This window comes from Oncorhynchus keta, chromosome 22 (assembly GCF_023373465.1).
Source record: "Oncorhynchus keta strain PuntledgeMale-10-30-2019 chromosome 22, Oket_V2, whole genome shotgun sequence".
Classification (NCBI taxonomy): domain Eukaryota; kingdom Metazoa; phylum Chordata; class Actinopteri; order Salmoniformes; family Salmonidae; genus Oncorhynchus; species Oncorhynchus keta.
In genome coordinates this window covers 50,298,396-50,313,673 of record NC_068442.1, presented here as the reverse complement: position 1 = coordinate 50,313,673, position 15,278 = coordinate 50,298,396, and the positions used below count along the sequence as shown (strand labels likewise).

The window sequence follows — 15,278 nt, the reverse complement described above, 5'->3', positions numbered from 1 at the left end:
AGTGGTTCGGTGCTAGGGCTAAAAACCAAAACGTGCACCCCTTGGGGACCCGGGACCGAGTTTGAGAAACACTGGCGGAATAGTAATAAAAGCAATGGCTTTATATAATATTATCCTAAAATATATATCCACTCATATTCAGACTGTTCCCAATTTGGGAAACAGTGATTTTATTACGTTTTCTTAGGAACTTATTAGCACCTAAATACAATATGAATGGAAGTCACTACCTGGATGACAAAATAGCTGAAAAACATGTTTAGAGACTGTTTATTTTATCTTAAGTGCTTGCCAAATCTCCATTCACATTTCCTCATTGCTATTGCAAGCGTTTCCACCAACAAACCTTTATCAAAACATAAGTTACATTTCAGCATGTGATGTGTCTAAACTCGAATTATTTAGTGTAGAGGGGCTGACTAACAGTGAATAAACTGGAAACTATAGAAGAGTTGCACACTCCATGTGTATAACCTACCAGGAATTTATTGGGTAAGAAAACACCAATGTTTCGGGATCACTTTGCCTTCTTCTGTGTGAAATTAACATGATTAGGCCTAGTTAGTCTTTGACAACAGTCTGGGGAACTGAGAGAGAAAATGCAGACATTATCCAGTAATGGAATAAAAACACGGATTCTGTCTGTCCTCCCAAACCAGGTGGTCACATCATTGACGTTGACCCAGTCCTGTGACTTCCATTACGACTGAAACTGAGAGGGCTGTGTTTGCACACATTGCCGCTTTCAGGCGCACATTTAATTCAATTTCAATCTGCAGAGTCTCCACATTTATTTGCTGCCATGCAAGCGAATATCAAACCATGCCTCCAAGGCATGTTGCCGACATAACAGATATGGGGAAAATTCCATGTATGACATTTCCAAGGGCAGGCAATGTGTACTGGTTTCCATCTTCCATTTTATCAGTGACAGTTAAACTGACAAAATTCATTACTTTATGTAACGGATGTGAAATGGCTAGTAGCGTTTCAATCGGTGACGTCACTCGCTTTGAGTCCTTGCTCCGCAAGGGCCGCAGCTTTTGTGGAGCGATGGGTAAACGATGCTTCGTGGGTGACTGTTGTTGATGTGTGCAGAGGGTCGCTGGTTCGAGCCCGGGTATGGGTGAGGGGACGGTCTAAAGTTATACTGTTACATTTACAAGAATGTGCATGCATAATACACACTGAGTGACCCGGGGAAGCCAGGTGAAAGCTTTGAATCCTTATTGAAGTCGCTTGTTAAATCCACTTCAATCAGTGTAGATGACAGGTTAAAGAAGGATTTTTAACCTTGAGACATGGATTGTGTATCAAATCAAATCAAATTTGTCACATGCGCCTTACAGTGAAATGCTTACTTACCAGCCCTTAACCAACAATGCAGTTTTAAGAAAATACCTAAAAATAAGTAAGCGATAAAAAAATATATAATAATTAATGAGCAGCAGTAAATAACAATAGCGGGGCTATATATACAGGGGGTACCGGTACAGAGTCAATGTGGAGGCTATATACAGGGGGTACCGGTACAGAGTCAATGTGGAGGCTATATACAGGGGGTACCGGTACAGAGTCAATGTGGAGGCTATATACAGGGGTACTGGTACAGAGTCAATGTGGAGGCTATATACAGGGGGTACCGGTACAGAGTCAATGTGGAGCCTATATACAGGGGGTACGGTACAGAGTCAATGTGGAGGCTATATACAGGGGGTACTGGTACAGAGTCAATGTGGAGCCTATACAGGGGTACCGGTACAGGGGTGGACTATATACAGGGGGTACCGGTACAGTCAATGTGGAGGCTATATACAGGGGTACCGGTACAGAGTCAATGTGGAGGCTATATACAGGGGGTACCGGTACAGAGTCAATGTGGAGGCTATATACAGGGGGTACCGGTACAGAGTCAATGTGGAGGCTATATACAGGGGGTACCGGTACAGAGTCAATGTGCGGGGGCACCGGTGTCGATGTAATTGAGTTAGTTATGTATATGCAGGTAGGGTTATTAAAGTGGCTATGCATAGATAACAGAGTAACAGCAGTGTGGGGGGGCAAATAGTCTGGGTAGCCATTTAATTTGCTGTTCAGGAGTCTTATGTGTGCCATTCAGAGGGTGAATGGGCAAGACAAAAGATAAGAGCCTTTGAACAGTGTATGGTAGTAGGTGCCAGGCACACCAGTTTGAGTGTGTCAAGAACAGCAATGCTGCTGGGTTTTTCACACTAAGTTTCTCATGTGTATGAAGAATGGTTCACCACAGAAAAACCATCCAGCCAACTTGACACAACTGTGAAAAGCATTGGAGTAAACATGGGCCAGCATCCCTGTAGAATGCTCGACACCTTGTAGAGTCCATGCCTGGAAGAATTGACTGTTCTGAGGGCAGAAGGGTGTGCAACCCAATATTAGGAAGGCGTTCCTATTTTTTTTTATTTTACTAGGCAAGTCAGTTAAGAACAAATTCTTATTTTCAATGACGGCCTAGGAACAGTGGGTTAACTGCCTGTTTAGGGGCAGAACGACAGATTTGTACCTTGCCAGCTCGGGGGTTTGAACTTGCAACCTTCCGGTTACTAGCCCAACGCTCTAACCACTAGGATACCCTGCCGCCCCATGTTTTGTACACTGTGTATATGACCTTACACAAATGTAAGAAACATTTGAAATTAAGTTTTAGTCAAATATATCAGTTTGGGCTTCTTGCAGTCAATTTGCAGCCAACAAATGTGCAATTATGTTCCAGCCCCCTGACCATGCACTCCAAAAATAATAAATGTGGTACATATTTTTGAAAAAAAAAATGTTTTTTCTTTTTTTGTAATAATTTATTTATATATATATATATATATATATTTTTTTTTTTTATTGGCCCAAAGCTGAATCTAGTTGATGATCCCTGCTCCACAGCTTTCTCAATAGTCTTTCCTTGTGCCTCAGCCTCAAAATGCATTGGAAGACATGGTCAAAAGGAAGAGACCTTGGATCTTCTCCAATGTGTTGAGAAAGAGGTAATGAAAGATCCACGAGGAAGAACAATTGAGAAAGCCATTGTTACATATCAGAGGCATGTATGTTCTACACAACATTATTTTATCTGAACATTCTCCAACATTGTATAATACAATAAATAGTAACGTTGAAACTAGCTCTCTAAATAAAAGTGCCCACCACATACAGATTATCAAAAAAACATCTTTATTTACACAACTTTGCTTTACGGTCTCTCTCGTTCATCTCTTTTGGAGAATCTAACATCACTAAATAAAAATTAACTAAAACATTCTACCACTTCAAAGTGTCTTTAAAAGATGGACATCCTCTCCACATTTTCCATACAGAATCAGAATGCACAGTAGTAGCCTCCAGTTCAGGGGGTACTGTAGACAGAGGAGCCGCTGTGGCCACACTGGGGGAGTCTAGAAGGCCAGTTTCTTCATAAGCAGGTAGACTCGGGAGTCCACTTCAAAGCCGTGCAGATTGTTGGCATCACCTTGTAGCCTCATCAATAGGCCTCCGTAAGACACATAGGCAGAGCTGTAAGGAGGAAGGACAGCACACAAACACCATTAATAATTATTCTGTGGTCTAAACGAAGGAGCAAACATTGGACAAGAGCTGAATGCGCAAGAAAAACATTTTTTTTTTTAAAGAAAATAATAATTTCCTGAATTAATGGAGTTGATTATTTTTCTTTCCCATTCCTACTAAAATGCGTGTTTGATTGAACATCCCTGCTGGATTGTCACTCACAGACGTGTGGCTGCTTCCGTAGAGGTCTCGTCACCCTCAATCTTGTACACCTTGCCATACATCACATAGTCAAACTGATCCGCTCTGACGGGAGAGAAACATTGGTTCAGACAAAACAATTTCCAGGTAATCAATGTCGCCCAATATTAACGTATTCTACATCCCAACACAGCAGTTACACAATAATATACCTGGATGGCCGATCATCCTGTGGATTATACTCCCCATCGTCAGGAGTTCCATCTTCATATAGCGTGCTGGCTATTACCAATCTGAACTTGTCACCTAGAGGGATAGTTGGAAATGCATAAAATATCCAAAACAGGCTGCTACAACAGCAATCAAGTACACATGTACTTAAACGATTTTGTTAGAAATTAGACAAGACACATTACCAAGGTCAACAGGATAGATCTGAATGTTTACATCCAAGATGAGGTCCATCTTGAAGGACTCACTTTCACAGTGCAGACGAGAAACTGAAGGAAAAGACAACCACAAGAAATTATTGTAGTTACTACACAATGCAGATTTATTTACAGATTTGAGACATGAAGTGCTGTAAAGCTAGCCTAAGCTTATTCCAAACTCTCACCTCTGTCAAATTTCATCCCATCTGGATCGATGTCTTTCACATCAAAGATGTCCTCAAACAATATCCCAGCCATGTCTGTTCTGGTCTTCTAGAGCCCTGGTCAATGAAACACAGAAAACACATCCAGCTTAAATATTACATTGTGCTGGTAGCTAGCCAAATCATAGAAGCTAACTACTTTTCGTCTATTGATGAACACATATTCTTCCCGGGGGACTTTTGTTAAGGGCCCAGACCGTTTTTCTAAACGTCAACCCCTACCGCAAGCGATGAGTGTATTGGAAACATAAGGAAAGTATGTTTCATATCAGAGACAAATAACTTTCAAAAAACAAAAAAGGTTAAATACGGAAAAATACGAGGTCAATTAATGACGTCAGTGACGTTCAGGTCGGAGGTCTAGAAAAAGGACCGAGTTGGGTGTCGGTTCATACCGATGTTTCCAGAGTTTTAACGAGGAATTAACCATCTACTAGCTTGTCCTGGACACCTGTGGTTCGTCAACTGGAGGCACACAGCGTATGGATCTGTGCAAATGGGCTTATGTTATATATATATATATATTTTTTTTTTATAGTATTATTATTATAAAGATGATCTTTCTGATGTTTCAAAATCCGTTTCGCTATGTTTGACGGTTAACAGTGTCTGAATTGTAGTTCGCATGGCCAGCCGTGGCAAAGTTAACGTAGAGGCTAACGTGTATGTTAGCTAAGTTTAGTCGCAATGCTTCTGTGCATCTGACCACCATTTCTATTATATTTTACTAGCTAGTTACAGTAGCTAGTTATAGCTTACATTGTCCACCCATGACAGCAATTTCAATTTTTATTATAACTAGTTGAGTTTACAAAATAACTACATGACTCAAAGCATCACTGGGTAGCGAGCTAAATCGGCATATTTAGCAAGTTAGCTTGGCGACAGGAAAAAGTTAATCACTTACCTCGATTAAGTGAATATTCCTTTTTTTTACGGGTTTTTTCGCTAGCTATAGTTGTTCCAATAAGGATAATTGTGATTTAATATGTGCTGAATAATCTAAATCAAACATTAATTACTGTGCCGCGCTGAGAAAACGTGCTCGATATTCGAACTCCAGCTATTTACTTCCGACAATACTCGGAAGTGGGTCTGTGCTATGTGGAATCCTTGGGACGCCCTACTTCTTCTTCTTCGTTAAAGTTTTATGGCAGACTACACCCATTGGTGTATTGCCGCCACCTACTGTTCGGGGCATTGAAACAAAACAAAGATAATATAGAAAGTCGGGTGCATGTTCGTTCACCACCACAATTGCAGCATTTCGGCACAACTGGCATGTAATACTTCTCCCGTCTACATACACTTGACACCACGGGAGGTTGGTGGCACCTTAATTGGGGAGGATGGACTCACAGTAATGGCTGGTGCGGAATAGGTGGAATAGTATCAAATACATATGGGTTCCGTGTGTTTGATGCCATTCAATTTGCTCCGTTCCAGCCATTATTATGAGCTGTCCTCACCTCAACAGTCCTCACTACTTGACACAAATACTTTACATTTATCACGCTGCATGGGTTTGGGCACAAAGGCTTTCACAGGGAATCTCATACAACCCAAATACATGTGAGAAGGCAGAGACTCTTCATTTAAAAAAAACGATAGAATGGCTGGAGTGGGCTTCCGTACTCCATCTACCATGCGGGTCAGTTGTTGTGCATCAACCACTTGATCCATTGGGACACCCTTCCACGTTGAAGTTGACATTTAAAATGGTTAAGATTAGGGTTAGGTAAGAAGGGTAGGGACGCCCGAAGGATTCCGGATAGCACTGATCAGATGGGAAGTGGGCTGACAAAGAATATATTTTTTAAATGTTGTAGCGACCTTATCATATCAAATCAAATGTTATTTGCCACATACACATGTTTAGCAGATGTTATTGCAGGTGTAGCGAAATGCTTGTGTTTCTTACTCCAACAGTGCAGTAATATCTAACAATTCACAACAATACAGACAACATAAAAGTAAAATAATGGAATTAAGGAATATATAAATATTAGGATGAGCAATGTTGGAGTGGCATAGAGAAAAACATAGAATAGAATACAGTATATACATATGAGATGAGTAAAGGAAAAATATGTAAACATTATTAAAGTGACTAGTGTTCCATTATTAAAGTGTCCAGTGATTTCAAGTCTATGTATATGGAGCAGCAGCCTCTAAGGTGCAGGGTTTACGTAACCACGTGGAAGCTGCCTAGCGATAGCTATTTAGCCCAACGCATAGCAACCTCGTCAAGGGGTTCCGACCTCTTGTCGTAATGGTTAAGGTGTTGGCTTGATAGTCACTGTACCCGGGTTTTACTCCCAGTCGGGGCTACCCCCCAAATTCTCTACAATATCTTTGAACGAATAGTCATTGTTGGGGAATTATTATCAACTTCACTCTGAAAGTGAACCTTGACTCAAAAGCTACTAGAACTAAAACCAAAGTATAATTTCTGTGTTAAAACTATTTACTGAGCCAAGTAATTTAAACTTCTTCTCAACTTATAGATGCAACCTCAAAATGTAAAATAAATAAATGATGAAATAGTTCACTGATCAACTGGCAGGGTATATGCTACACACAAGTGTCTGTGCAGAGACGACAGCTGCAGCTGTCCCAGCCTCCTAAACAGTTGTCCAGTGGATTAAACATTAAATAAAGGGTTGTGATTTCCAGTGGAGGCTGTTGAGGGGTGGATGGCTCATAATAATGGCCGGCACAGAGCATATGGAATGGCATCAAACACACAAACCATGTATTTGTTACCGTTCCACTGATTCAGCTCCAGCTTTTCCCACGAGCCCGTCCTCCCAAATTAAGGTGCCACCAACCTCCTGTGGTGATTTCACATACCACTATCTGAATTGAATGTTCATGGCCCACCACAGATCACATACGTCAAAACATAGAACTTCCTTTGGTTATCATTGTTATTATGTATATAGGGAGCAAACGCAATGGTGTATTTTTGAAGGCACAAACTCTGCCATTGCTTGTTGGTCAAAGCCTTTGGGGGATTTTTTTATGTCGTTTTTTTTTTGATAATTGCAACAAAAAAATAAGGTCTGTGGTAAACACAGCTTTAGGAGATTTTATAAATTTGGTTCTAGATAATCTTCATCGGCTAACTTCACTTTTGGTGAACTTTTAAGCACTTAAAGGATTCATAATTCATAAAGGTCATGTTAACTGACTGATATTATCTTATGGAACAAAACGTATACAATCTCCTAAACCTGTAACTTCAGACATTATTTTCTGTGGTTATCCCAAAACGATATTCTTTCCCTATTACTTTTCTGGTCAGTGCTATCCGGGAACCTTGGGACATCCTTACCCCTAAACCCTAACCCTACGGTCCACTTAACCATAAAACCTTACAATTAAAATCTTCAAATTGGGTAGGGACGTCCCAAGGATTCAGAATAGCATGTACCCTGCTATTTAGGACATTTACGTCATCTGTCTCCACTTTCCAGCCATAGTTTCACAACAGTTCGGTTGCTAGGGATTCTAGGCGTCTTCCTAGTCTGGTTGCTAGCTAATGTGCTAGCTTGCTGTCTGTCTTGTTTTGATGCATAACCTTGCACTTAGTCAACATTTAAATACATATACATCTATTTAAAGGTTTAATATTAATTCATATTTCGAAGTAGACTGCGATGTGAAAAAGGTAAGGTTGTGCGTGCTATATAACTTTACCACATGTTTGGATGATTAGCTATCGTTAGCTAGCTCGGTCAGGTAAATGCTGATAAACAACGAACGTTACAACCAGCTATGGATGGGAAGGGCAGGTTATGTCTTGTGTAGCTAGCTTTGACTTGTGTAGTTAGTATCAGTACCTAGCTAACTATATAGTCACAGTTCTGAGCTGTCTTATGTAACTTCGCTACCTAGCTCCTTAGCTAATAAGCTAAATCTGCCTGCCTGCTGTGCCAATTATTTCAGTGTTGAAAACCATCCATACATAGGCTCGATTCCAGACATGGCAGTATTGTTGGGATTTCACACTCGCATTGTGAAGTCATGAGCAGAGAAACCAGTGCATGCTTTCCGTGTCTTTTAGCCAGTGTTTACAACTTCACATGAGTTCCGGGAAGATAAAGGAGATGGGGGACATATTGGCCAATGAAGCTGATCTTCTCGGGATGATCAAGGAGGTATGTGAAAGGAACGGTATATTAACTTTTACACTCGCGGGAATTGGCCTACATGGATAGGGCTATGAACTTTATTTATAATGAGGAAATCTCTGAAATGAAAATGAATGGCCCTCCCTTAAGCAAAATATATTTTACCTAAACAAGTGACCCCCCTCTATCGTTTAACCTCACTTCTTGGACAGACCAGAGCCCTAGATATGCAGTTTTAGAAACTGTTCTTCACCCTGTAAGCATTACATGGCAACACAGGAATTTTGATAGCATAGAGGGCTGCGGGCCAGAAGGTTGTGGGTTCACAGACCACCTCACACAAGAGTAGGTAGGGGTGGACAGATCTCCTTCATAGTAAAATCATTGCATGAATCTATCATTGTATTTGCAGGTCAGAGGAAAACATTTAATTTTATAAAAATGTCAAGCAATTCTACATATTAGCATAATCCTTTTTAATAACACACAAATTACCAAATTTACAGGAGAAGAATAGACAAGGAAAGGCCTGTGATTTCTTATCATAATTCTCCAATGCCAAATCAGTGTGTCTTGTTTGCAGCAAATGGTTTTGCAAATAATTACATCTGAGATGTCATTAGGAATCTGAACATGGTACGTTGAAAAGTTAGGTCTACCTTTCTACCCCAGACAGAGTAGGCCTACCTTTCTACCCCAGACAGAGCAGGCCTTCCTTTCTACCCCAGACAGAGCAGGCCTTCCTTTCTACCCCAGACAGAGCAGGCCTTCCTTTCTACCCCAGACAGAGCAGGCCTTCCTTTCTACCCCAGACAGAGTAGGCCTTCCTTTCTACCCCAGACAGAGTAGGCCTTTCTTTCTACCCCAGACAGAGTAGACCTTCCTTTCTACCCCAGACAGAGTAGGCCTACCTTTCTACCCCAGACAGAACAGGCCTTCCTTTCTACCCCAGACAGAGTAGGCCTTCCTTTCTACCCCAGACAGAGTAGGCCTTCCTTTCTACCCCAGACAGAGTAGGCCTTCCTTTCTACCCCAGACAGAGTAGGCCTTCCTTTCTACCCCAGACAGAGTAGGCCTTCCTTTCTACCCCAGACAGAGTAGGCCTACCTTTCTACCCCAGACAGAGTAGGTCTTCCTTTCTACCCCAGACAGAGTAGGCCTTCCTTTCTACCCCAGACAGAGTAGGCCTTCCTTTCTACCCCAGACAGAGTAGGCCTTCCTTTCTACCCCAGACAGAGTAGGCCTACCTTTCTACCCCAGACAGAGTAGGTCTTCCTTTCTACCCCAGACAGAGTAGGCCTTCCTTTCTACCCCAGACAGAGTAGGCCTTCCTTTCTACCCCAGACAGAGTAGGCCTACCTTTCTACCCCAGACAGAGTAGGCCTACCTTTCTACCCCAGACAGAGTAGGCCTACCTTTCTACCCCAGACAGAGTAGGCCTACCTTTCTACCCCAGACAGAGTAGGCCTACCTTTCTACCCCAGACAGAGTAGGCCTTCCTTTCTACCCCAGACAGAGTAAGCCTTCCTTTCTACCCCAGACAGAGTAGGTCTTCCTTTCTACCCCAGACAGAGTAGGCCTTCCTTTCTACCCCAGACAGAGTAAGCCTTCCTTTCTACCCCAGACAGAGTAGGTCTTCCTTTCTACCCCAGACAGAGTAAGCCTTCCTTTCTACCCCAGACAGAGTAAGCCTTCCTTTCTACCCCAGACAGAGTAGGCCTTCCTTTCTACCCCATACAGAGTAAGCCTTCCTTTCTACCCCAGACAGAGTAGGCCTTCCGACACAGAAAAAATGTAAGTTTTGACTGCTGGCTACTCGTCTTCTGTGGCTTTAACCCAATGAGAAAAGTTCACAAGTTTTTCCCTGAAAGCTGTCTGGGATTCAACATCTTCTATTGTGCAGAAAGTGAATACCTTAATCAATCAATTGATAGTGACAGAAATAGATTACTTCCCAGGCAAAGCAAGTTTTTTTTGTCTCTTCAGCTATAGAAGGTTGAAGCTCAGCCTCTGAATGTCAAAGAAACTTAACAATGATATCGTCATATGCATCAGAGTCACGTCTTTCCCGGGTATTTGACCATTTGTTTGTAGCGTAAAGCATCGCCGAGCGCTGTTTAGTCACTTTTTATATAAATCAGATCCATTTTTTATTTTCTTCAAAATCTCAAGCTAACAAAGGGTAGGCCTGTTTTTTTTGCCATTCTCTTTAAGGAAATGTAGTCCTATGGCATACCCTCTCATACCCCTTCAATTCGAGTCTTGGTTTTAACTGAACAGCCCTTCACTGACACGGAGGTAGACTACTTAAAGAGTGCATGGTGGTTGGAGGAACTGACTGAACACATCTATGGATATAGCAGCCTATAGTCTGTCTGTCAAACAGGTAGGCCTACCTCTTATTTATTAAATAAGAAGAAACAGGCTCCAACATAAATCCCTCTTGTTGTTAGTAAACTAATTAAAATGAAGTCCGTTGCAATGAATTATGCCTACTAGATTTCACCTACTCAGCACCGTGAGGTGTCCATTTTTCCGATTGATTGTGAAGCTGCTGCTTCCAAGTTTTAGCACCACAGTGTAAAAGTTACTTGAATCTTGCTTATTGTTGGGTCAACAACTCAGATAAGTACATCATGGGCAAGAAACATTGTTTTTATGAATATCAATTATAGTAGTAGCAAGCTATCAAAGTTGACCTCCGGTCTTCCTTCTCTTCTTCGCACTCTTCTTCTCAAACTGAACAGAACATAGGTTATACGCTAGTCGGCGCGCAAGATATAAATAATATATTCGGTAGAAGCCTTGGACTCTCCTCCTGAACTTCCACTGTAGGCCTACACAGCACAGCTTTGGTTAGGTAGCACACAGGAAAAGGTTTTTGATCAGCAAGAGCAGAGCAGGCCAGGCCATGGCTCATATCCATTGCAGTGTGTAATGCAGCCTAGTTTTATTTACAAACGTTCCAGCTGTTATCTTAGCAATATAACTTTGCTCTGAGCTTCTCAGAGCATTGACTGTAGGTGCGTTTGATATTGCGCGGCCAGCAGAGAATCAGAGATGAGGGGCGGCATCGGGTACATATCAATATATAACCTAATAAGCAACTAATTCTAAAACACTGAGAAATACTGAAATTTCATCAATTATAAATGACATGATCCTCCCCTGGACTAGATTTTTTTAAATTTATTACTAAACCCTCCCCTTGACTAAAATTGAAAAAGCACAACCATTTTCCTCCAGCTACCAATTCTGTAAAATTCGATTCTAAATTGCAATGTTTCCTACAGAAAAATATGAAAAGCATATGCATAACCATGGTAGTAATTGAAAGGGAACAGTTAGGAGATTCTGTGCAAATTATTAGACCAACGGTGAGGACAAAACAGTTCACCTGACACAGGACTTAATCCAAACATTACACTGTTGATTTGATATGCATTTTACAATTATTGTACTTTTTGCTGCATTTGTTGATAACAAAATAGGAAAATAACCGGGACACATTCAGGAACACGATGAGAATATTCCTGGAAAATATGGGATAGGTGCAACATAAGAGAAAATAATTCCAAGAGTTCTAGTGAGAGGACTAACTGGTGTCTCCAAGTGGACACACACCAGTCCAAAGTGTGCACAGTTCCTAAGTCATTTCAATGCACTTTTATCACTCAAAGAAGAGTCTTCTAGCGATGCCGTTGAGGAACTAGAGCAAGCCACACTTGTACTTGTTTTGTATGGAATACAACCTGGCATAGTAGTCCTGTAGCTCAGTTGGTAGAGCATGGCGCTTGCAACGCCAGGGTAGTGGGTTCGATTCCCGGGACCACCCATACGTAGAATGTATGCACACATGACTGTAAGTCGCTTTGGATAAAAGCGTCTGCTAAATGGCATATATATATATATATCTCCGCCATCACACAATTACTGTTGTTGTTTTGTCAATCCAAAAATGGCCTTTTATAAATCACAATCTGGGTCAGGTGGGAATCATTTGACAGCTCGTGCAATTACCAACATGACTAGCTAATGCTTTCACAAGCTTTCACAATGCATTTCAGGGAAACAGTCATTTTGGTGCACATATAGAAGAGAGTCCTGAGTGCATTCGGGTGTTTGTGTGTCGTGGTAATTTTTTTTTCTTCACAATAGACAAACACAGGCTCATTCTGTTCAGAACAACCCAGGGTATGACGACATGTCAATCAAATTCAATCATCAATCAAATGCATTTATGAAGCCTTTTTTACATCAGCCGATGTCACAAAGTGCTGTACAGAAACCCAGCCTAAAACACCAAACAGCAAGCAATGCAGATGTAGAAGCACGGTGGCCAAGGAAAAACTCCCTAGAAAGGCCAAAACCTAGGAAGAAACCTAGAGGAACCAGGCTCTAAGGGGTGGCCAGTCCTCTTCTGGCTGTGCCGGGTGGAGATTACAACAGTACATGGCCAAGATGTTCAAACGTTCATAGATGACCAGCAGGGTCAAATAATAATAATCACAGTGGTTGTAGAGGGTGCAACAGGTCAGCACCTCAGGAGTAAATGTCAGTTGGTTTTTCATAGCCGATCATTCAGAGTTCGACAGTAGGTGCGGTAGAGAGAGAGTCAGAAACAGCAGGTCCGGGACAAGGTAGCACATCTGGTGAACAGGTCCGGGTTCCATAGCTGTCGTCTTGTAACTGTACATCTAACATAGAGATCCTAAACTTTGACTCTTTATATGACATGAGTTTTACAATTTGGAAATGTGAAGTGCACATTTGGACTCACGGGGTCATACAAGCCAGCCAAATACATCAAAGCGGTATTTATCCCCCCCAACTCACTCAGACAACACAAACATGTTCAATAGTTGCCCAATCAGCAGGAGGGATGGGGGCAACTTCTCGTTGTGCGGTGCTCAAGTTCAGAACGAGTCAAAACAATGAAGCACATTGCCAGAGCTCTGATGTCATGTATAGCATGTTACTGTAAAGCAACTGTGTTGCAATTTAGGCGTTTATCAGTGCCCAAATCTACCATTTGCAACCCGTATATGGGTATGATTGTAAAGGGCTATGGCATCTCATTGGAAAGGGTATATTATGAAGGTTATGGGAAATCAAGGGTTTATTAACACCTCATTGGTATGTGAAATCAAGGGTTTATTAACACCTCATTGGTATGTGAAATCAAGGGTTTATTAACACCTCATTGCGAACATAGATGTGTCAAGTCAAATGTGCTTAATGTTGCTTGCTAACCATGCAGCGATGCTGCACCAGTGTAATTTTATGTAGCCCGCCTGGGACCAGTCTAATTCTCATCGACTCCATCTCAGTCACAACATGCAATTGTGTAGTATTTGGATAAAAGTAGGTTGTGTTTGTTGTTTTAATCTGAATTGAAAACTATAACTTCTTTTTTTTTTCTTCTTGACCAGTATTTGAAGTATGGTGAGTTTGAAGAGACAGTTCATCACTTTGAAAAGGAGTGTAAAAACAAGGGGAAAGTTGTTCCAAAACCCAGAGGCAACAGTCTTCGGGACTCGAAAACGCTGATTATCCAGGTAAATGGTGGATTTTAAAACCTTTTTTTAAAGCTGCATTCTATGGTCGTTGCCGGAAATGACAGACATTCGTCCTAGATACCCCAAATAGTATACTAACCACAGACTCCGAAGTTCTGAAGGAGACGTTCCAACATTCCGTGATGGAAGATGATAGGTTCTATTTGACTGGTACTAGCCCATTCCTGTATCCCTACAGAAGGACCTGTTGAGCTCATTTGATGACGGCGACTTCAAGGTGTTCTTCGAGCTGTGGACAGAGTTTGTCCCTTTGGAGGTCAGGGACTGTGATCCTCACGCCCAGAAACTAGAGTTTTACCTTCGTGTCCACTTCACCATCTTCCCCTTGAAAATCCACTTGGGCAGACATGTACGTATAATATTCCTCTCCTAACTACCGCTCACTGGATCACTCTATTGGATGTGCAATTTATAAAATATATATATATGTTAGAAGCTACCCAAGCTCTAATTCTGTTTTAGTATGAGTTCCAGACCCAGGTTCAAATAGTGTTTTGTTTTCTGTCAAATACTTTGAGTGTGAAATTAAACCTGTTTATGGAATGCAAAGATGAGCAGTTTTGCCCTTTTGGTTATCAACCTTGTTCGGTTACTGTACCACCAATGACATTTTTGCTTTGCCCGTAGTAGCTCTGATGTACATCCTCATGTGCATTTTTACCACTAGGCATAATTTCTCATGAGTCCTTCTTTAAGTACCCGCTGTGGATAGGCCGAGTACCCCTGCTTGAAAACCACTGCACTAGGCAAGTTCAATCGAGCACACCTTAAAATAACTATTTGAACCCCTGGTCTGGTGTATTCCGTTTTCTGTCTCAACATTGTACCTCTTCCATCAGACTTAGGCTAAGTGTTGCTCTTTTTTTTTATCACAAGCTTTGTGTACTTTGTCATATCAGCTCCCTCATCTCTGTGGTGAGAAAAATAGCATGGATCAAATCACCATCAGCCAACAGATGGCCTCGTTGCACCATGCAGCCTTTCCTTAGCAACAAGCCATTCACACTGGTTCGTTTGGTTGAAGTTCTCTTCACAACTCCTTGGTTCCCAGGAAACCAAAATGGCGGTCCTATCCAGTGCAATTGTATAACCTATAACCTACCTATAGCATTTGTGAAAGTTGTGCACCATAGATAATCTAATCTTATTGTTGTATTAACCAATCAGAGT

The 15,278-nt window shown here is 41.5% G+C and overlaps 2 protein-coding genes across 7 annotated transcripts in view; one reads left to right on the top strand and one right to left on the bottom strand.

The window, feature by feature from the left end:
* Positions 1 to 3,185: 3,185 nt before the first annotated feature.
* On the bottom strand, positions 3,186 to 5,498 carry polr2h (RNA polymerase II, I and III subunit H). Its single transcript, XM_035761456.2, has 6 exons — positions 5,301 to 5,498; positions 4,355 to 4,450; positions 4,155 to 4,238; positions 3,951 to 4,044; positions 3,760 to 3,843; positions 3,186 to 3,543 (listed from the first exon to the last, which is right to left on the bottom strand). Exons 2-6 carry the CDS (start codon positions 4,425 to 4,427, stop codon positions 3,426 to 3,428), a joined length of 453 nt encoding a protein of 150 aa, XP_035617349.1. The 5' UTR covers positions 4,428 to 4,450; positions 5,301 to 5,498; the 3' UTR covers positions 3,186 to 3,425.
* Positions 5,499 to 7,883: 2,385 nt separating this feature from the next.
* The window catches only part of LOC118374956 (lisH domain-containing protein ARMC9), a 102,306-nt gene continuing 94,911 nt past the window's right edge, over positions 7,884 to 15,278 (top strand). For 5 of the 6 annotated variants that reach the window (XR_008075894.1, XR_008075893.1, XR_008075892.1 and 2 more), the window contains exons 1-4: positions 7,884 to 8,066; positions 8,463 to 8,556; positions 13,962 to 14,087; positions 14,287 to 14,457. Coding sequence is in view for 3 of the 6 variants with exons in the window: in XM_052475487.1 (XP_052331447.1) it covers positions 8,482 to 8,556; positions 13,962 to 14,087; positions 14,287 to 14,457 (372 nt within the window). In the remaining 3 variants the exon portion in view is untranslated. The remainder of the gene's footprint in view (positions 8,067 to 8,462; positions 8,557 to 13,961; positions 14,088 to 14,286; positions 14,458 to 15,278) is intronic. The other variant, XM_052475486.1, reaches the window with a different exon arrangement.